The sequence below is a fragment of the Perissodus microlepis genome, chromosome 6, assembly GCF_051167445.1.
Source record: "Perissodus microlepis isolate ML-2025 ecotype Zambia chromosome 6, ASM5116744v1, whole genome shotgun sequence".
Taxonomy (NCBI): domain Eukaryota; kingdom Metazoa; phylum Chordata; class Actinopteri; order Cichliformes; family Cichlidae; genus Perissodus; species Perissodus microlepis.
This window is the reverse complement of record NC_140466.1, coordinates 11,341,416-11,363,239: the sequence shown is the minus strand read 5'-3', so window position 1 is coordinate 11,363,239 and position 21,824 is coordinate 11,341,416. Positions and strand designations below refer to the sequence as shown.

The following is a 21,824-nucleotide window of genomic DNA, read 5'->3' as shown; positions in this document are numbered from 1 at the left end:
TCCTTGTTAATAGTTTTTTTTTTTAATGCTCACAATTGGTCAAACATTCTTAATAATTGTCTAATAAATATTTTTGAAGTGTTTAACCAAACCTTCAAACTGCACCAAAATGTAAGTTTCCTGTCAGCTTTCTTTATTACTGTCAAAGCGCCTGGAGATCTGCGAATTTGGTTTAATAGGTGAAAGGTGAGCGCTTCGCGGCTCCTAAAACCCGGCCTGAGGGGCGTTTAGTGACGTCACGCACAGGCGGACTAACCAGAAGTAAATAGAAACAACGCGACCGGAAACACAGCAGCTCCGACTTCAAAATAAAAGGCTTTTCAAAGTGTGGAAAATTTTTAAGATCCCTAGAAATGAATGCAATTAATTAATCGCAAGGTTGGGAAACAGTATGTAAATATTAAGTTTAACACAACAAAAATATATTTAAAATAGCATGAAGCTCAGTGAACTAGAAAACAATGAAAAAAAAAATCTTAAAAAGGTAAAACCTAATCTGAAATAACTATACAATAAAGTAAAAGTATACTAAAGAATAAAGTATAAGTATAATAAGTATAGTAAAAGTCCAATATACATGTACATTTAAACTCTAAATTCACCGTTAAATAATAATGGACTATGTAATAAAAAAGTGAATAATAAAAATAATGGAAAGGTGTTGTTGTTGTGTGTAAATCTTAACTATGTATAATTTATGTTGTTATTATAACTAATTCCAACTTAATTAAAACTATTAATTAATTTAAACTATGATACGTTGTATTTATTTTGTTAAAGTAATACAAAAGAGAATAATTAAACGGAAAATCTGAAATAAAATACAGTGCTGTGCAAAACTTTATTTTACTTCCAAGGACCCAGGTTTTCTTGTAATTATTATTTACAATTTGTGTCTATTTTTTTTTTTTCTTTTGTGGTCCTGAGCAATACTTCTCGGGGCTTTTTTAGATCTTTTCTTTGGATAGTGGCAGCTCCTTGACTCATTTTCAGTGAATAACCAATTCTAGAGGGATGTTTGATGAGAAGAAGACAAAACGCAAACAGGAACACTTGAAAACAACTACTTATGGAACATGACAAGAAGCCCAATGACCACAAGAAGTCAGACACTAGAGGAGGATATCCCTAGAAGTCCATGCTCTGTTTGGTGCAGATCTTTACAACATTAGGCTGGGTTTTTAATGTTGTGGCTAATCAGTGTTTAAGTGCATAATATTTGTAGCTGCATGATAATCAATAGTATATAACTGTGTAGTTTTTAATGTGATATAAAAGTACATATGGTGTCATCTCAAGATTGTGCTTATCATATTTTAAATGGTGCTTCAGTTTAAAGTAGCTGTAGGCTTGTATACTCCAAAATTAGTTTTATTTTTGAAATGTTCAGGCGGAAGCCCTGTTCTGCATTTGGACTTGCTTGACGCTAGCCCAGCATGCTCGCTTTCAGTCCTGAAGAGAATAAAGTGTGCAGCGCCCTTGTAACCTGTCAGAAATCAGAGGTGGTACAGTCGGTTCCGGAGCACCAGCAGAGGAGAGAGGGTAGGAGTGTCCGGCTTAGAGTGTCACAATTCAGGGACGTCAGGAAGCTTGCCCCCGCCTGCCATTAATGATCCCCGGCATGTGGAACTGCGTTCTCCTTGAATGACCTACACACAACCTATTGCACGAGTCCTGGACGTCGTTTCATCTCAGTTGAACCACCTGCCGGAGAGGAGCTGCAGCGGGCGGTCTACACAGCGGGCAACAAGTCGAAGCGAATCTCTGGCAGGCCTCGAGCCGACTGTGGAGCAGCTGACCTGGACAACAATCATTTCGGGGCAGCCTCAGAAGGACCGGACAACAGCTAGAAGTTTCAGAGTCAGCGTTCAATGCTTGAGGCCGACAATTAAGGAGAAGGGGCAGTGCAGAATTTCTCGAGGGTATCGGCGTTCACATGATGTACACAATCACCAGAGGTCCCAGCAAACTCGTTACACAACGGAGGACAGGTGAGTGAATGTGGCCATTACCTAACGCGTGATGCAATGTAAAGTCAGGCTGCTTTTGGCTCAAGAAAGCGAAAGTTTCTGAGTTGTTTCGTTAGGTGAAATGTTTGAGTGCTGGGTTACATCGAGTCTACAAACGCGTAATTTTCCCGTTTTTGCCCCAGGTAACACTCAGCAGGTCGAGAGCAAGTTCGGCGACTTGAAACTGAAGGCGACGTCCTGGCTCACGTCAAAGTGAGTATGTTTACTTTGTGTTTTTATTTAACGTTTACCTTTTTTTTTTTTGAGGGTTGCTTTGGGCGTGCTGCTGTTTGAGCAGCGCGAGCTCAAAATACTTTCCACGTGGACCGCGAGCGCGATCATATAACACGTCGGCGTGGCTTGGATCCATTATCGGACACAACTTCTCTAGCGGCCCGTCAGTTTCTCGGGCCAATCAGAGGCGCCATTAGTTGAGGTGTGACACTGCATGAGAGCTCTGCTACCTGAGGGGCCAACCCACCTCTCCTGCTGTGATTTATTAAGGTGTAGAAATAGAATATAAAGAAAAGCCTAAATCTAGCCTTGATTGAAACTTCATCTACAAATGGCAAAACTAACTTAATGTACTGAGATAGTTAAGGTGGACTAACCAATACAAAGCTGCAGTCTCCAAAATGTCCAGGAAAAAATTGACCACTCTAAGAAAACTTTCTTGTGTGAAAGTGTGCAAGACTTAGATTTATACTTTAGATTTGCACTAATATATAACACCCCCTTCAAGAAAACACCAAGTAGGTAATGGATGCCCTTTTCAGCTCATGTTCACCCTGCCCATGAAGAACCAAGTCAGTCTGTCCTGTCATAATCAAAGTGGCTACACCTTCACCAAGTAATCCAAGCTGCTAAATGAACAAAAGACTTTTACTCTCACTTTGTAACGTGACTCCTGTGACTGTCTCCATCCAAAAAGCTGCTCCTCTGCAATTAGCTCTTGTGTTTTCTCCATAGCTCTCCTCCTCCAAAGATCGTGTTCAATCGCCCAAACGGGAAACGGTACCACAGTGCGGCCGCACAGAAGACTGAAAGCCCAGTGGAGGGATTCACTCCTGCACACGAGGAGAATGTCCGATTTGTATACGAAGGTGAGGATAAGGGGACCAATAGATGGGTGGTGATGTAAGTCAGAGTGCAAAGTGAGCCCTCCAAGACAAAAAGTCAGAGATCTTTATCTGAAAGGGGACGTGGTATTAGTTACTAGAGTAGCTTTACATGATTCGTAGTTTATAATGAGCCTTTTCAACCTGTTCTGGGTACTAGTGTAGCCCTTCAGTTCATCTCTTAAACCATTGTAGCTCCAGTTCCTCTTCTTTTTAAGACCTCTTAATACTTCCTATTGGCAGCCTCTCACAAAAGTTTGCACAGCAAGTGGTGGACCTGCGGTGCTCAGAGGCAGAGCTGTCTGCCTGAGGGGACCATACTGGGGCTTTCCACTCTGTCTGAAACCAAGCAGTTTAGAGCCCAAGCTTTTTGGTACTTGTGCAATCAGTGATCTCACTTTTTTAACACTTTGTTCATCTTTAATAAGCGTCTTTAATAGGCTGATGATAATTTGGAAATCGGATGATCTTCTGCAATACACGTCCTCCTCTGCATAAGAAGCTTTGGATATACAGATGTGCAAAATTTTAATATTTACTGTTTGTATTTTTACCGTGTTGGTAAAATTGGTAAAAATATCCTTTTTTTTTTTTATAAAGTAGTTTTCAGTAATGTTGGGTGTTGTTTTGCATACTACTAACCTTTTTTTTTTTTTTTTTTTTTTTTAAATGACAAATACCTGAACTACTGCAAAAATTCAACTAGTTGTCAGTAGGTCTCAGACGAGTGCTGCTTCTAGTCAGTAAACCCTAACAATGAGTTAAGTCCAGGCCCTGCAACATTCACCCCCGTCTTGGAAGATTGTCCAGCATACCTCAGCGCTGGCCAGTATTTCATGCCGTGCTCGGATTGAATGATTTGTGGAGCTGAATCGGCATGAGCCAGCTATCTGTGTTACTCTTGGGCTGCTGCCACTAAAGACTGCTCTGTGGCGTCCTTTTGTGACCACAAAGTTCAGCGCTTCACTTTTGTTCTCTGCTCAGACACAAGGAGGAACCGCTCTCACGCTCTGTCGAGTTGTTCGAAGAGAGAAAACCTGCTGCGGTTTATTCCAGTTGAACATGTTCACACAAAAAAGATAAAATTCTAACAAATGTAACCTGCAGACATGATTAGAAAGCGTTTTATGCACCCGCATGCACACGTTCAACTGGTTTATTGTTTAACCTCCTTAAAGCCGTTAGACATTAAATGTTTGGCTGACTATTGGCGCTCCAAGTAAGCAGTTACATGTCCACAGAAACTAAACCTTGAGATTTATCTTGATTATTAAATGGAAAAACCTTCACCCTCAGCTGATAAACACAATCCACCTACCAGACCAGTCCTCTCAAGGTTTGCAGCCTTCAAATGAATTTAGATAAATAGTGGTCAGAGCTGTGTAGATGTGCCCTTGAGCTCAGCTGCTGGTTGAAGATTTATTTTTATTTTTAGTGTCTTTTTGCATGAGTTCAAAGATTACAGGAAAAAATACCCCAGTGTATCCATCCAACATCCAAATGGTAATTACAACTCCACGCGTGTGTGACTGTTTGCAGTGTGGCAGGAGGTGGAGCAGAAGCTGGAGGACGGCGGCAGAGGGGAGCCGGCTGACAGCCAAAGGCCCGTTCAGTACTCCGAGAAGACCCCAAGTGCTGCGATGAAGAGTAAGTTCCCATGACTTTTAAAATGCCTCCAGTCATTTAGAAACTAAACGTGACCACACTCATTTAATGTAATCTTACTGTATGTCTTTATGGCATCCTAACAGATAAACCTCTTCCTACTCATTAAGCTGCTCAGCTTTTGAACCTGTAATCTATGCATTTATTGTGTCTGGGCCTTTAAACCCCTGAACCGATTGGCTATTTTCATCTCTCTGAATGAACAGCATGCAAGGCAGAGGGCAACTGTTGTAATAGTATTGCTTTAATTTTTAACCTCCTTTAATTTGAGAACCTGGCTATTCCAGATAAACCAGCCGTGACGACCAAATGTAGTGCACACACCTACCTGCCTCTTCCGCTTTCCATTGTGTATCGCTACCCCGAAAAGCTTAAACCAAACCGGTTTCTAATCCTTAATTCTTTAGAATGTGAAGAAAAAAATATTATTATTATTATTATTATTATTATTATTATGTTGTTTTTTTTTTTTGTTTGTTTTTTTTAAGAAGACCGAAAGCTTTTCAAATCTGAGAAATTAACAACATATGACAAAAGGAGCTCTCCATTCAAGTGAAGGACAATGAATCGATTAAAGACGCAGGCTGGAATTCTTCAGCTGTTAATGTAATATTTTGTTCACGTGTAGAAAACGTACTTGCTCATTTGATTCAATCTGAAGTTAAGCTTTCGTCTCTCGTCTCTCCTGCTGTCCTCCCCTCTGTGCAGACTTTGTGCCCATAGACCTGGAGGAGTGGTGGGCTCAGCGCTTCCTTGCCAACATTGCCAACCTCTCATGACTGTGATGAGGCATCGAGCCGGGACGAGGAGATGCACCGCGCTGATGCATCCGGAACTTGCCACACGGGTGGAAAGGAGGCGAGCCCGTTTCCGGGATCTGTAGCGTTGTGTCTAATTTGGAATGTGATTTGATGCCTCGTGCTTCACAACTGCTGTAGAGAAACCTGAGTGCACAACGATGCAAACACAGCGACCTGACTGGGAACTCTTGACAGCATTGACTTTATGTTGTGCTGCTCTAACGGATCTCTCTCTCTCTCCCTCTCTCTCTACTTGAATGATGTATCAGAAGCTATGAGATCTTCCCCTTGTTCAACAACCTGCTTCCTTTCTCAATTGTGTTCAGCTCTGTGAGCATCTTGGTTAATCTTTGGATAAGGAAAAACAAAAAAAACACAAAATGTCTTTTCAACAACTTCTGTGAGATTGCATTTCTTTGCGCTTAACTGGCTCATATTTTGTTGTTGCAACACATAACACCTGACTGTTGTGCAATACAACACGCTGAAGATTAACTTTGTATCACTGGGCTGACAAAGTGTAATATCAACTTTATTACATCAAGTGGTTGTGCTGTTTCAAATTTTTAAATCAAAAGCCCTTTTCAGATATAACAAAGAGCAGGGTGTACGTGACATGTTGTGCTGATGAGAGCTGTTCAGGCTGTTCTTCTTTGGGCTGATGTGTAAATGTTACTCTTTCTTAAGATTCCTGTCATGACTTTTATGGAAAAAGTGACCCAGGTGCTCACTTTGGACACCTTGTAAGGTGCAACAGGAGTGCATGTCTGAAGGGGGCTAAAGCAGCCATTTGTCAACCCCACACTACAGTCGTCATTAATCGGATTTATTTTCTTAATAAATGCAACATTTAAAAAAAAAAAAAACAGTTAAAATACACCCGGTCCTGGAGAAACGGTGTTAATATTTACATAGTTATAAACCTGTTTTTACTAAAGATGTTCTCACCTGGGAATAATCAGTCTTAGTCTTGATCATTTAGATTTTCTTGTGGCCTTTTCGGTTGTCAGATAAACGTTCCAAGCACAGAAATAAAATCTGCCATCTTTCAGTTTCTACATAAAACCATTCTTGCAGTCAGTTTAAAAGTGCGACTGTAATGCCTCCTTCCTCGCTTGCCTCTTTCACCTACTTTTGCCCGCCTTGCCTGTCCTCTTGACCCGCCTGCGGCTCAGTGCGGCGTGGCCTGGCTTGGCTGTGGTGAACGTGATGCACTGAGAGTCCAGGTAGTCCATGAGCTTGGCGGCCCCCAGGCGTATCCCCGCTGCTTTGAGTTGCTCCTGAAGCTGAGACAGAACCAGAGGCTTATACTGGAGGATCTGATTGTACAGCTTGGAGTCGGACAAGATGAAGGAGCGCACGGCTTTGAGTCTATCCTGGAGCCGGGACGCTGCTTGAGAGGCAGAAATCCCGCCATCGCTGTCGGAGTCGCCGTCGGACGAGATGCATAATTCTGGATTGGACCTGATGAGAAGGAAGCGGTTAATTTTATAGACTCTACTAAGTGTCTGATTTTTAAAATTAGTGTCAGGTATCTAACTTGTATATCTGAGGGTCAAACGTGCACACACTAAGCAACAGCTGGAACTGGAAAGCTACTTCAACGGTTCCAAAACATCTCCAAGCAGCCACGTGTCAGTAGTTGTGTGGTCGTGTCTGACTCCAGCCAGGTGTGTAAGGGGTCATGTTGGCACCAAATGATCAATCACAAAACATGAATGAAATCAAGTTTTAACCTCCCAAATATGAGGAACTGTACCTGTAAAATGGGCTAAAAGCAACTCCTGATATTGGCTAAATTATCTGATCCAGAAACTCAGTTTATGGATGTGTGCAGGTTGTTTTTTCTCTCTCTGTCCTGCATTACTGGAGCTGCTCCTGTTCTTTCTGTGCAACACTGTAATTGTGTTAAAGGAAGCCAAAGATCCCTGAATACTATTGCCCTGCTAATCCAACCACCAAGCGTCACTACAGTAATCCCATTTTCCAAGAGAACTGAGCGGGGGAGTAATGGTGCTTTTATACACACCGATTTGTTACCTGGTACAAAAACAGCATCCAGGCAAGTTACCTTAAATTCTAGTTCATATCAGCGCCATCAGCTCATGATGCAGAATATCTGTGTGTGAATTTGAATTAATGCTTCATAGTATATAAAAGCAATTTACAGTAGCGCTCAACACATTTGCTGATAAAGTTTCTATCACATATAATCAGCATCATCTTTGAACTTTTTCCCCATTCTGTGCATTTTAAGCTCTTTCTCTCAGGAGCGCTAACATCACGTGTCTTTGACTCATCGTTATATGGCTGTTATCTCCACTCTGTTAATGTAATTTTAAATAGTGGACATAATTAGATGAAGTATTTTAAATCACACTGGTAAGAGGAAAAATGACATTTTTATACATTTCAAATTTCCCCAAAGAATCTCATTCATAAAGGTTGTTTATCTTGACTTTATAGCTGTGCACTCACTACTGACTAAATTCATTGTTGTTTTTTTCCCAGGTAGGAACAAAAAATAACATTCTTGAGCTCAATTATTAAAGACACTAAAAATGTAAGCACCCTCTGTATAGCTGTGGGTTGTGACACACAGATGTACACTTTGGTGTCATTCTGAGGCAACAGCACAGCAAATTACACACAATGACCATAGCAGGTTACAAACTGATGCTATTCAGCTGTGAAGGAGGGTACCGGTGTCTAACATCCTCCTCTTCACAATCACATCTTTAAACTAAGACATTATCTTCTGAATGTTCACGACTGCCAAGAGATGACTTGGTGTGAACCTTTGATGTCATTTGATTTGTTACCAACACTAGTACATGTGCATACAGGCGAGCAACTCTGAATCCATCAGAAACATGGCTCCTGGAGAACACAGCCCACTGACTGAGTCTATAGTCAAGCGCTCTGTTATGTAACACCTAAGATGATCTACACACTGCGGAGTACCTTTCCGATTCTTCACTGGCTCCAGCTGAGGAGGTGTTGGAGCCCTGTGAGTTGGACAGAGGCTCCGCCACTTCATCACCGTTGTGCTTCACAGGGCACACATCAGCAGGTGCTCGGGGTTCTTTAAACTTCACAGTCTGGGCGCAGGACACTGGCCTGCTGGCAGGGGGCTTCATCTGAGCTGTGGCTCCTGAGACTGAGGCCTCATCCTCAGAGTCTGAGCTGACCAGCTGGTGTGTGTATTGGTGGATCTCCTTCAGTTTTAGGATCATCTGGCGCTTCGGTAAAGGCCGAACGCCAAACCTGCACAGAGGCGAAAGTTAAAGGCATTTGTGAGGCACAGACAGACTAACAGATGGACAGAAGGAAAACAGCCTGACAGCGAGCAGAGCCAGACAGACTGCGTTGACAGTGACACCAGGGGAGCTAATCGGATAGATTCCTCACTTAATCGCTGTGATTAGTTAGAAAAAAAACTTGGCCTTGTATCTAATCTTTAACGAGAGGATGAGAGTGAACCAACTGACCTGTTGAGCTTGTTCTTGAGCTCCGGCGTGTCCATGTCAGAGTAGTGGGGCATGGGAGTGATGGGCACCAAGGTGCGCTGCCTTTTGCTGTGAGACGACACTGATGAAACAAGCAAGTAGACACTGTTTAGGCATAAAGTCTAATTTCTACACTAGAAGTTCATAAATAGAAGACAAGTGTGTGCAGTCCTTTAAAAAAAATCCCAACTGATTATTTATTCAACGGAAATTAAACACAATATATCTGTAATAGCCCGCAATCATATCTAACAGATTTTCTTTTTTCTTAATCTAAATCAATAATTTAAGCACAGATTAAGTTATACTAATTGTAAAGCATTTGAATGAATTGGTGATATTAAACAATATAGATAAAATGAACCTGAAAAAGCAATAAGCCCCCAAAAACACATTATTCCTTGTTTTCCAACTGAATTTAATCAATACTTCAAACTTTTACCAGTCAATTTGGTTTTAACCTTGAAATGAGGCTCAGATATAACATTCTTTCACAATTAACAAGTTCGTGCTCATTAAAGTTAACGAGCACAACATTAATTAATGTTGCACAGTCTCGACTTTAAAATATAAAGTGCCTTGAGATGCCTATTTTTTGGGGGGGTTTGGTGCTTTTTAAATAAAAACAAACTGAATTAATTGTGGAGGTTGTTTGAGAACTTGTGGTCGATAATAATAATTATCTGTCTTTTTGTGACTTGTATATAGCACTACTTTGTCTATATTTCTCTTGCTATAAGAGCTGTTTAACACTAAAATTTCTCATTTTGGGGATAATAAAGGTTTATTCTATTCTATTCTTTCTGTCTTGGTGGAGAAGAGCATGTTTTTAAGCCTGTCACTCGGTTTTTATAGTATGTGTAGCCCTGTGCAGGCTTGTCGTCCCAACCACAAAGGTACAGCGTGTACAACCCTGTGAATACAGACAATAACTTTCTACTTCAGGCACAGGTTGTCTGGTAGAGTGAAGATTCTGATTAGATTTTGAAGCAACTTTCTAGTATAAATTATGTATTAGAGGAAAAATACTTCTTGATATTTAATAAAAATTAAGACCTGTTGATACACATTGGGATGTTTTTTATAATTTAGTCTAAAACAAATATTGTTTAGTAATATGCAGTTTATATTTATGCTAGCAAATTACACAATAGAAATACTTACCTGGGGTCATATGATAGGTTGAGGGGTTCACCCTCTTAGAGAGAGGAAGGTGTTCCTCCTCCTCTTCTTCCCAGCTGTCCCATATTTTGGAGTCCAGGAGGCCGTTGTCAATCTCTGGTGTGGTCAGCAATTTGGCTTTAGGTGGGGACGTGGTGACGGAGGGACCTGCGTGCACCTGAGAGCTGTGACATTTAGGTGTGGAAGGGGTAGTCACGCCACCACAGCGGTTTAAAGACTGGCTGCTGTGTCTAGACGATTCAGGTCGACTGGTGGGAGAGGTTAACGACTGGGCTGTTTCTCGCTGCCCGCTGTCCTCCAGCCTCAGACTGAAGCATCCTGGATCAGCGTCTACACACACGTCGAGTCCCCATGAATCATTGAACGCTATGGGAGGCTCATCCATGGCCATGAAACTCTGCTGAAAACTAGATTCTTCAACATCTGCCTCTATTTTTATTTCTCCCTCCTGTCCTTCATTGAACATTTCTTCAGTATGATCGGAATCTGTCTCTCTTCCTTCCTTCTCATTTCTTAACCTCTTTTCATAAATGCTGGGATTATGAGAACGTCGACTCTGACTAGAGGACACGGTGAGCCTCGGTGAACTTTCAAAACTATGAGAAGACGAAGCACGTGGGCCTGAAGGCTCAGACAAAGGGGAGAGGTGAAAGCTCCCCAGGTCTGTTTTCTCTGGGCTATCTGATGGTGCTCTCTCCCTTTTCTGACCCATTGAGTTCTGCTTACTGGGATGAGTGTGAAGCAGGGAGGAAGCAAGACGCATAGGGGAATGGTGGAGCTCCGTTTGTAAGGGAGTGCTGCTGTAAGGTTGGGGGTGGCGCTGAAGAGGAATATCACGCTTTGAAGAAGCTTGGAGGGAATCAAGGTGAGTCGAGCTTGAGAGATTTGACAGTTTAGGCTGAGGCAGGGGAACTTTGAATCGCTCTCCATCGTTCCTTGAATCATCACTATTCTCTCTTTTTGGAGAAAAGCTGAAGTTCCTTTCTGTCTTCAACCTGGAGACACTGCCCTTCATTTGGTCGGTGTCGGCAGAATCCTTGGTTTCACTGTTGGAGGGGTGAAGGGTGCTCTTAAGAGTAGGAGAAGAAAAAACAGAGGGTGATGATGGGGATGTTTGACTTCTCCGAAACAGCTGCGTCCTGCACATGCTGCTTCTGGTCTGAGTGGAGCTGCTCCTGGTGCCGCTGCCAGGACGGACAGGTGTGGACGGGATCAGCCAGGAAACTTCTGGAGAACAGTCTAATTGATCACCAGCACTGTGCCCCAAACTACTGGCCTCTTTATTCAAAGCTGGTTCATTGGGTGCTGAGTTGTGCCTGGATTTGATTTCTGTATAACCGGGAGAACGTGGTAAGGGGCTACGGGAACTAAGAACAGCAACATCCCCCTCAAGCTCCTCACTGGAGTCTGACAAAACTATGAGCTCAGGTTCGTCTTTTTTCTGGGCTGAATCAGGAGAATGAGGGGTGCAAATACTATAAGTACCTTGGCTTTCTCGCTTCATGTCTTCCAATAGATCTTTCTTGGGCATTTTCAATTCAACTGGATTTTTTCCCTTGTCTCCACTGCCACCCATGTCACCTACTTGTCCAGGGGACACACCTGGGACCGGCAAGTTGGATGTCCCTGGTGGAGGACTGATGGAAGGATCACTAACTACACTTGCTGAAGACTGAAGCAAAGCTCTCCCTGAAAATTCATATGATGGTTTACAGGGGGACTGCTGAGAAAGGTGCACCTTTGGCAGACCAGAGGTAGAAGCTAAGGAGGAAGGCTCTGCTTCCTCGTACACCCCCCACGAATCTGAAAAGAGACGGCTGTAGCTGCGATCCAGGCTGGGGTCGGGCTCACGTTGAAAGTCAGGTTGCAGTTTTTTGTCACTTAAGCTTTTTTTAGTTTCTCCATCTTCTTCCTCATCTAGCGCCTCGTCCTCCTCGTCCTCCTCCCTCTTTCTCTGCGTGGACGCAAACTCATAGATCTCCTCCAACTCTTCCTCATTCACTTTCTCTTCGTGAATCTCTCTATCGCCTGACGTGACCTCATCAGCTTGATGATCCCCTTCCAGGCCTTCATCTCTTCCTCTGTCTGAATCTTCCCCGTCGTCACCGTCAGCATCGTCTTCGTTCCACATGGAGCGGAGGAGCTCGATGAAGGCCTGGTCTGTTTCCTCCTCCTGGGTTAAGTAGTTGCCCTCGTCTCTCAGAGTCTCCTCTTGCCCAAGATGACAAAGCTGTTGTAGCTCCTGCAAGTCAAACCTGAAACAGGAAAGAGAAACGAAAGAAAGAAGCTTTCACAACAGCGTCAAATTTTAAGAGTTCTTACATGAAATTCAGAAAATATCAAAAAGAATAATACTTTTTAAAGTATTGTTTTTATATGATTTTAATGTTTTATTTTTGAAAATGGACACTCTTAACAGAAGTTCTTTTCACACATGCATTGGAGCCCTGAACCTTTCTCAGCTTATGTAAAGCAGCTGTATGAGAGAAGTCAAATATCTGACTCAGTCACATCACAGTCAAACCTGCCAGCTTCCAACACGCTCTCTCACATGTACGCCGTCTCCTCGTGTGTCCTACATGTGAGAAAGAACAACTGCGAACCACATCCTGACTGCATTCTCCAGATGTTTCCCATGTGTATATGTTTACAAACATCTGAGCTTCTAATTTAAGTGCAATTACGAGAACCAGCTCTGTTTAATAAAGAACAAAGCTAGACAACAAACAAGATCCTGGTTTATAGGATGAAATATCGACTGTTTAAGGCATTTGAGCTTTTTGGTGGGAGCAGACATCCACTCTAGTTTTAGGTTTTGGCATTAAAACTTCCCTCTTTAATAAGGCATACTGTAATTGCTGGTTCAGGTGACCCTGAACCGCCCCATCGTTATGACACTATTGCCCCGGGCTACTAGAGGAACTCCGAGCTGCACTCTTTTTTTTTTTGTTTCTCTCTCATTTTCAGTCTGCATGTATTTATGCCACTGCTGCATGCATGAACTTTTGCTTTGTATTTTGTGCTTTGGACTTTACATCCTCCATCTCCTAGTACCTTTGTGCCAGCTCCAGCACATGAGGCTGCAGCGATGCCGGTAAGGAGAAGTGGGCTGTGTAGAGATACTGTAGAAGAGCAAACACTGCTTGGGCCGGGACGTCGCTGATCAACACCCTCTGAGCAGGAGGCACGCCTTCCTCCTGCACCCCAAAACCACTTTCATGCATCTGTGACGCAAGCAGAAGAGCAAATAGACTCTGAAAAAGCTGAATTAATTCATAAGAAACTAAAGAAACAACTTTAAACAAAACAAAATTCCCAGTTAGTTTTTAAAGCGTTGAAATAAATCACATTCACACGGCTTATTCTTTCAAGCAAAATGAAATCTCAACCTGCAGCATTGCACACTACAGTATGCATCAGTGTGGACCTTTAATTACCTCTTACAATCATACTATTATTATTTATACTACTTGCTTCAATTTTTACACTAATTAGATTATATTTCATACTTGCAAAACATGACAGAACAATATGCATAATAATGCGTCCCTGGTGCTGCACATCAGCAGAGCTTTGATGTGCAACGCAGTAATAACTGATTTACCATTTCTGCCAGCAGGGGGCAGCGAGCATACACCATGAAGGAATGCGCAAAGAAGACTTCTCCAGTGTCCACCTGGAGCTGGACATCACTGAGCTGAGGGTTGTTCACCATGCTGCTCAGGTCTGACGCCAATGTGGACAGCGCTACCTACAGGGGGAAAACCATCACAATACAATGACGTAAATTAACATGTTATTTAGGTCCTGATATTTATTTTATTATAATTATTGCTTTAACAGAACACGATGAATTACGGTGATTTAAAAACTGTGTCATCACAAAGTTAGCCTGCAGCATGCAGAACGGTTTGCATCACAGCTGGGCAGATGGGTGTTGAGCCAAACTGTGCATTTCTGGAAAGCTTATAAAAGATGACATTGTTTATAAACATGACATCATGAGTCATGTGAAAAAGAACGTCTTTATAGGACTCTGTGCAACCATATGAAAAAACGAATTACACCCCATGACTCGGTAGGCTGTAGAAGCATATCTACCAGTAATAAACTGAAATAATTCTTTTATATGTGTGACTGTATCAGTGTCTCTGTCTCGCATCACTGTGGAGGAATTTTGTCCCACTTTTCTTTACAACATTGCTTCTGTTCATTAAGGTTTGTGGGAATTAGTTGGCAAGTTCCCACCACAGCACTTAAATCAGGTTGAGATTTGAATTTTGGGCCAACTGCAACACCTTGACTCTATTTTTATTTATTTATTTTTAGCAGATTTGCATCTCTGTCCTGCTGCATGACCCAGTTTGAGCGAGAGAGGTGGGCTCAAATTTGACTCTACAAATACTTTGTTATTCAGATGAGTTTATGGTCAAATCAATGACTGCAAGGTGCCCAGGTCGTGTGGCTGCTCTTCACCAGCACAGCGGCTCGTACCAGCGTATGACGTGTCTGTTCTGATGTGCTGTGTTCGGCTTTCACCAGAATTTTCCAAAATTTATTGGACAACTGACTGACAAGTAGCCGTATGACTGTTCACTCAAATAAAATATCTGGAGGCGATTCTTTATATTTGGCAGCTTTTTACAACAAACCCTTGTTTATACTCCAGAACAAGAGGGCCAGATTAAACTTGGCCTGAAAACATCTAGGGACCTTACTACAGTTCTAACTGAAAGAAAATAACGCGGTCCTACAAAAATAGTACTTAAAAGATTTGGATAGATGAAATTAATGAACGTAATGGAAATGTTAAGAAACATCTTACTGGTTGGTGGCTGTCTCCAACTTTTTCCCTTGGTTGCTCAGTTGCTGTCATCGCTTGGCTATGTCTTTCCTCAGCATGCGTGTGGGCCTTTTCTGGCAGGAAGCCACTGGCACAGAGGTCAGCCTGCTCCTCTGATTCCTCCTGGATGAAGCCGCTCTCGCTGGCATTGTCTGCAAAAAAAGGTTAAATAGTTTAGCCTCATGTTTAGCACAATGTTAAAATGTTTATAAAACTTATATAACCAACACCCACAGTTTTAGTTTTTCTTCAACATACACAGCAAGAACAGAAGACAGTGAACAAAGGTGTGTATGTGATGTGTTCACCATATTTTAGGCGCTTTGCCTTTTATTTAAATGTTCAAATTAAACTCTACAGGTAATAACATCATAATTTTATATCATATAAAATATCAAACTGTCAGTTAACTTATTGGTACAATTTTCACATTAGGTAAGACTTTAATGCTGCTCCACTTTAAATAAAAAAATGTTTTAGGACATAATTTTTGTCCGCGTGTTTTACCTTTGGCTGTGTATCCATACTGTGTGAGTGTCATGCCTTCGTCAGCCAGGTCCATCAGGTCTCGAAGAACCTGACTGCTCACTGAGAGCTGCCCTGTGCCGGGCGTGGAGGGAGCTGGGGAGCAGGAAGCCGTCTTCGCAGAGGATGGTAGGATGGAGGTCCTGAACCCAGTGGTGGGAGTTCCTTTGCCCACAGGTTGAACACAAGACTCAGGCTTGTTGCTGGAGCCTTCTGAGGCTGCATCAGTCTAGAAGTGGAGGAGTTTTTGGTCAGATATTGTAAGACATGCAAGATCACACTCTTCTCAGTATGAAGATCCACTGGGACCCATTAGTGATTCCAAAACACAACATTTTTCTCTCAACAGTTTTATCTGTGCTTAAAGTTGCATCTGATTAAAACAAATGAACAAAAGAGTAGCTTCCATTCAATCTGATTGATTAAATCCTCCACTTAGTTCAAAACTGACGCAATAACACAATAAAAAATAAACATGTCTTTGGTCTCTCTCACCATTGCTGATACCCAGGGTGAGAAGAACTCCCTGAGCTCCGGAACGTAGAAATCAGACAGACAGCTGGAGTCTCCGTCAAGCAGTCGGCTTTTCTCCCAGAGGGGGGCAGCACCGCTCCAGCTATGCAGAGTGCTGGGGCTGCGAGGTGGGGTTGGGGGAGAGTCTGGAGGGCTGCGCAAGAGAAGAGCAGAAACACGTTCCTGCAACCTCCTCAGTGCCCCCTCAGCATCCTGAATGAGAAGTAATGGAGCAGGGCGAGGGACAACTCCTTTTTTTCTCTTTCCACGCCCTTTACCTGCACGAGGGGAGCAGAGGATTTAGGTGCTGCCGCTATTTGAAAACTTCCTCATTAAATTTGAGTAAAAAACAACTTAATGTAACCTTTTAGTTATTAAATATCTAATAGACAGTCGCATATACACTGCTGCAGGGCTTTAAAACAGCAACAGGTATGCAAACCCACAATCTACAAACTGTACTGTTAAATATTTGTTGCTCATTGACAAAAACAAGATGAAAACCTTCCTTGTTAAACCTTTTTCGCTTGGACTTTTCTTTGCTCACGTTTGCTCTTGAGCTGTTACTGGTATTTATTCTGACTTGGTTTGATAACTGAGAAATGACCGGTCTTCATCAGCAATCATTATTAGAGACAAAGCTAAACCAAGATCAAAGGCAAGGTATCCTGGCTGCAGGGTGTGTTGATAATTAAATATTAAACTGAAGCTCAAATGTCAAATTAATAAACCACACCTAAGTTTCTGACTTTGAAAACTGAGTTGGGAATTCAGTAAATGTAAATGTGTTTTATCTCTTCTGTACTTTGGGCTTTTCCTCCTGTGACCTTGCTTAATGCAGGCATTTCTGTCTCTGGAGCTGCAGGTTTCTGAGGTGTGACAGAATAAGAAGCTGAAACAAGAAATTGTTGTAGGAGAAGATTTGAATTTGGTACTCGAGTTTTATCTATCTTTATTATCTTCTCCCCTCTCCCTGCTTTTTGAAAAACACAGATACCTGTGTCTGGCCTCCACTTCAGATCTTGAGTCACTGACGTGTGAGAAGTGCCAATCTTTGTTTGATACTGCCTCTCTTCCTCTTTTTTTTGTTCCAGCAGGGAGGAGGACAGAGCCAGAGCCACCATGGTCTCTTCATCCAGGGGTTCGGGCTTTTTCTTGGGCTTCTTCCGTGCCTGCAGGCCTGGCTTGGTTGGGCCTTTCCTTTTGGTGCCCACAGCTTGAATGCTGAAGAAGACAATGGCTAGAGTTAGATGTCATCTATCTTTTAGTTATGCAACAAAGTTATCGTCTGACTTACAGTAAATTAGCAGTGGCAGCACTCTGGGTTTCCTCAGCTTGTCTCTGCAGAGCCTGTATCAGCACAGCCGGTGAGACGTCCATATCTGAAGAACAGCGCTTCAAGTGGACCGAGCGGCTCTTCTGGGACTTGAACTTCTTACCACAGATGGGACAATCAGGAACACCAGAAGGTCGTGGAGGAGGAGGTGCAGGAGCCGCAGGGCCACTCTTTTCACTCTCATCCAAACACCTGTACAGAGAGATTTTTGACAAAAATGAAAAAATATATATATTCTGATTATTCAGAGAGACACTTTAGGTAAGAGTTCATGTATCTGCAAAGAAATCAAGCATTTTGTAAAACACAGAAACTGAGGATGATTTTTTTTATTTGTGGAAAACTCTTATAACCTCAGGATTTCATTATTTTAATCAGATGTTTGTCATTATACTTTATGAAGTTATGACCTGAAAATTAGAAAAGTTATTGTTTTATTTTCCGACAAATCATTTAAATGCAACTTGGTGCACTCACTGAGTGGAATCCTTGAACTCCACATGGAGGCTACTTGTCCAATAAACACTCTCTTACAGTGCTGTAACAGTGAAGACAGCCTTTTTAATGTCATTTAGCCTCCCTGTGTGTCCACTAGTATGTAAAGCTATCATCTAAAATGCAATCAAAATCCTCAGACCTGTTAAGATGCTGTGTGCGACCCTCTGCTGTCATGTGTGTTAAGTCTCTTTGGCAAATCTGACAGAAGAAAAGCCCTCCATCCTCCAAGTCCACAATCTGGGCCTGCGCTGCCTCTCTGTCCAGCTCCTGCTGCAGCTGCAGAGCAAGAGCCTCATCGTTGTCTTGAGGCTCTGGAGGAAGAGCAGAGCTGAAGGTATCTGGAGTATCTGCGAACAGCCCGGAGACAGAGAAATATACGGGTTAAAGTGAGGGATAGCAAGAATAACACAGCAACATTTCAGAAAACAGGATTTCAAAATAAGGAAAAGGTATGGGCCACATTTCCTATTTTTCAACGATAGACCCCAGTCCCTGGGTAACAGGTTGTTAGTCGTTTGTCAGCAGTCTACAGTTTATGAAGGTAAATTCTATATGGCCTATACTGAAATATAATGACGCAAATTTAAAGTGTAAAATTTGGAAAAAAATATGTCTCTGATCAATACAGACAGAGAAAACCCTACATAAAATATTACAGTGTTTATAAGGTCTACCTTTGTCTTCATAATGTTGCTGCTTTTGCCATGTTTAGACTGTCAGGCAGATTAATATTATCCTTGTGTCACAAATCACCCCTGACACTCACCATCAAGCACTCCACCCTGTCAACACTGTCTTCTTCAGCTCTTTTGTGCACTGCTCATTGCTTTTAATGGTTGAACTCAGGCATTTAAACTCATTCACCATTACTACCTCTACTGTTCAAGGTGTACCCCGTCTCTCACCCTATAACAGCTGGAAACAGCTTCAACCCTATAAACCTGAATTGGATAAGCATAAGAATGTAGGTGTATGCTTATTATAGTTAAGTAAACTAAACTAAACTGAACTAAAAGCTAAAACTTGGTGTGCAAAAAAACTTTTAATTATGTAATATAAAAATAAAATCTAAACTAAGTAAAATAAAATAAGAATGTAAAGCAAATGTCTTTAGATTTTGTCAGTTTGATCAAATTTGTTATTGCAGCCAGTTTGATCAGACTCTTGTGCATCTGTTAATCCAGAGAGCAGAGAGATGTCTCCTTGGCTGAGTTTTTATATTGTTGTATTTTCCTACTGTGCAGTTCTGTTAATTCTTGCCCCTGGCAAATACCACCCATTAGATAACAAAGGAAAACTGAATATAATAAAAACCAAAGCTAAACATTTTAACTATAAAAACGTACACACTCTAAACTGCCTGAAGCTAAATTGAACACAAACACAACACAAACAAAACTAATGAAAAAACAAAAACTGAGCAGGAAAAGAGAGCACATCAAAGTAAGGGATGCAGTAGACTGGAGAGGATTGTGTCATCTCACCCTGATTTTTTTGCTGTGTAAAAGGAGTACAGTTGTTCTCGTGGTTTGCTGGTTGGATGTGAGTTTTGTGCACCATCTTATGTGGACTATCTCTCTTGAACTGCTTCATCCTCAGGAGCACTTTGTCTTTCGCTCTTAGGCCGCTTTGAGGACTTGGCCCTGCTTCCTTTAAAGGCTCAGCTGATGGCCAAGCATCCCCTGACTGACGTCCAGCCTCTCCATTGACCACACGCGTTTCTCCTCCACCGTCATCGCCAGCACCACCACCACCAGCAGCAGCAGGCTGGGTCCAAGATAGCCTTTTGATAGAGTTAACAGCTTTTTTGTTATTTCTCCTTCTCTTATCCTCTTCGCTCGCTTGACTGGAGGTCTGCTTATCTGCTTTCCTCGCCTGTCTGGCTTCACCTGGTTTCTTGCGGACTCGTCTTAGATGCTTCGAGCTGAAATCTTCAAAATCCTGGTCCGAGTCATCCATTATACTCTATTTTTCTTCGCAATAAGAGGCTTTTACGATCACCCTGCAAAAAGACAACTAGTTTAAGCTGGATCCACTGATGTGAAACGATGGAGGGAAAAGGTTTAATTTGCATGTAAGTAAATTTTGCGCGGGTAATTCTGTATTCAAATAAAAACAGCGATGCTATAATTACATGCACACTGAGACAAATGGAAATAGTTATATGTGGCACAGATGTTTGACAAATCATGCCACAAAAGGTATGGAGTGAAAACAACAGCTAGCTACTTATGCTAGCACCTCTATACTTACCCATATTTGATGAACTAGCTGTTTAATTTTCTGCCTCATTGTTTACCGAGGCCGCCGAAGAGTTTATTCTCATTCATTTAAAACCATATGTAGTGCTATAGAGTTTTTTATTAACTAAAAAGCGTAGAAGACAGCAAACAGCACTTGTTTTCATTTCAAAGCTACTCCCCAAACTGCTTCATTTAAAACTTCCGGCCATGTGACGGTGAATTCAACGAATAACTGGGTGCTGTCGAGGTCATGTGACTAAAGCGAGTGGCTTTGGACGGAATCCGTAAATAACAGTTTAATATAATCATTTATAAACGCTTTATTAAAGATTTCCAACACTTTATTAGTTGTTTTAAACTAAATAATGATTTTTTTTTAAACCAGTTTAAGACCCAGGCTTGATCAACATGTTCCTTAAAGCAATCACACTGCAGCAACTCAATGAATTTACACATGTCAACATGGTCAAGATGACCTGAAGCTCAAACAATACCACCACAATGGGAAAGAAAGGTGATTTTAAGTGACTTGGCATGCGACATGATTGTTAGCGCCAGACGGAATGGTCTGAGTATGTAGAAACTGCTGAGCTGCTGAGATTTTCCAAAACAACCATCTCTATGGTTTATAGAGAATGGGCCAAGAAAGAGAAAATATCCAGTTAGTGGTAGTTCTCTGGAACTTGTTGATGTCAGTGGAGGATGGCCAGACTGTTCCAGCTGATAGGAAGGCAACAATGAGTCAAACAGCTGTTGCAACCGAGGTATGCAGAAGTGGATCTCTGCACGCACGTGGATGTGCAACCGATAAATCTGCAGCTACTGTGCGATGTCATCAAAATATGGACCTAAATCTCGAAGGAATCTCTGCTGTGAAGAATTAAGGTAGTTCTGAAGGCACAGGGGTCTAACCAGGTACTAGCAAGGTATGACTTATAAAGCGACTGGTGAGTGGATAGGCTTTGATGAATACTGTTCGAATGTGAAGGCATGTAGGAAGCAAGAAAATTCAGATACATCTTATAAATCTGCAGAGGTAACTCTACGGTAAGATTTACTATACAGAGAGGAGTTTATAGTTTACTTCTTTGTGTCTAAGTGTATTTCTGTGCCTGTAGTTTACACAGAGGGACAGACACCGACTCAGACATCATAGACTTTTTTAAAGAAAAAGACTCCAGTAACACACACTTAAGATCTTTCCAAACCTCATGACTTGAATTTGAGACAGAGACTAAATGTTACCTGACTGAAAATTTCATTACACTTTCACTTCTTAATGCAATTTATATATTTTGTAAATGAACATTTAGATTCTAACTGGCTGCTACATGAGTGTGACTTCGCCAACTGGGCATCACAGCATATTTCCCATAGCCATTCAAGTGGCAGAGACTCAGTGCAAGACTTTTGCAACCAGGATGATCTCCAGAAGATCAGAAACATTTGTATGGAGTGCCAAACAAGCTGTCTTTTAAGAGAAAGAACCAGAACTCATATTTGTGCAGCTGTGTGGATGTGATTATGCTGCACTGGCAGACACACAGACAACTGCTAAATCATTACCTGCTCTGATGAGCCTT

At 41.9% G+C, this 21,824-nt stretch overlaps 2 protein-coding genes across 2 annotated transcripts; one reads left to right on the top strand and one right to left on the bottom strand.

Annotated features, from left to right (window-relative positions):
• The first annotated feature begins 1,411 nt into the window (after window positions 1-1,411).
• On the top strand, window positions 1,412-5,987 carry mcrip2 (MAPK regulated corepressor interacting protein 2). Its single transcript, XM_084930772.1, has 5 exons — window positions 1,412-1,991; window positions 2,153-2,222; window positions 2,979-3,112; window positions 4,667-4,774; window positions 5,501-5,987. Exons 1-5 carry the CDS (start codon window positions 1,937-1,939, stop codon window positions 5,569-5,571), a joined length of 438 nt encoding a protein of 145 aa, XP_084786898.1. The 5' UTR covers window positions 1,412-1,936; the 3' UTR covers window positions 5,572-5,987.
• A 410-nt stretch (window positions 5,988-6,397) lies between these two features.
• Window positions 6,398-20,437, bottom strand: slx4 (SLX4 structure-specific endonuclease subunit homolog (S. cerevisiae)). Its single transcript, XM_084930771.1, has 14 exons — window positions 20,252-20,437; window positions 19,483-20,000; window positions 18,138-18,345; window positions 17,462-17,692; window positions 17,162-17,388; window positions 16,147-16,442; window positions 15,634-15,880; window positions 15,109-15,278; window positions 13,888-14,034; window positions 13,338-13,507; window positions 10,266-12,538; window positions 9,084-9,183; window positions 8,557-8,859; window positions 6,398-7,056 (listed from the first exon to the last, which is right to left on the bottom strand). Exons 2-14 carry the CDS (start codon window positions 19,955-19,957, stop codon window positions 6,717-6,719), a joined length of 5,187 nt encoding a protein of 1,728 aa, XP_084786897.1. The 5' UTR covers window positions 19,958-20,000; window positions 20,252-20,437; the 3' UTR covers window positions 6,398-6,716.
• Window positions 20,438-21,824: the final 1,387 nt, after the last annotated feature.

Excerpts from the sequence above, each read along its gene's own strand:
- mcrip2 (XM_084930772.1), top strand. The coding sequence starts at position 1,937 with ATGATGTACACAATCACCAGAGGTCCCAGCAAACTCGTTACACAACGG. Across the intron at positions 3,113-4,666 it reads TGTCCGATTTGTATACGAAG|TGTGGCAGGAGGTGGAGCAG; the intron begins GTGAGGATAAGG and ends GACTGTTTGCAG. Across the intron at positions 4,775-5,500 it reads CCCAAGTGCTGCGATGAAGA|ACTTTGTGCCCATAGACCTG; the intron begins GTAAGTTCCCAT and ends CCCTCTGTGCAG.
- slx4 (XM_084930771.1), bottom strand. The coding sequence starts at position 19,957 with ATGGATGACTCGGACCAGGATTTTGAAGATTTCAGCTCGAAGCATCTA. Across the intron at positions 14,035-15,108 it reads TTGGAGACAGCCACCAACCA|GTAGCGCTGTCCACATTGGC; the intron begins GTAAGATGTTTC and ends TTCCCCCTGTAG. Across the intron at positions 8,860-9,083 it reads CTCAAGAACAAGCTCAACAG|GTTTGGCGTTCGGCCTTTAC; the intron begins GTCAGTTGGTTC and ends GCCTCTGTGCAG.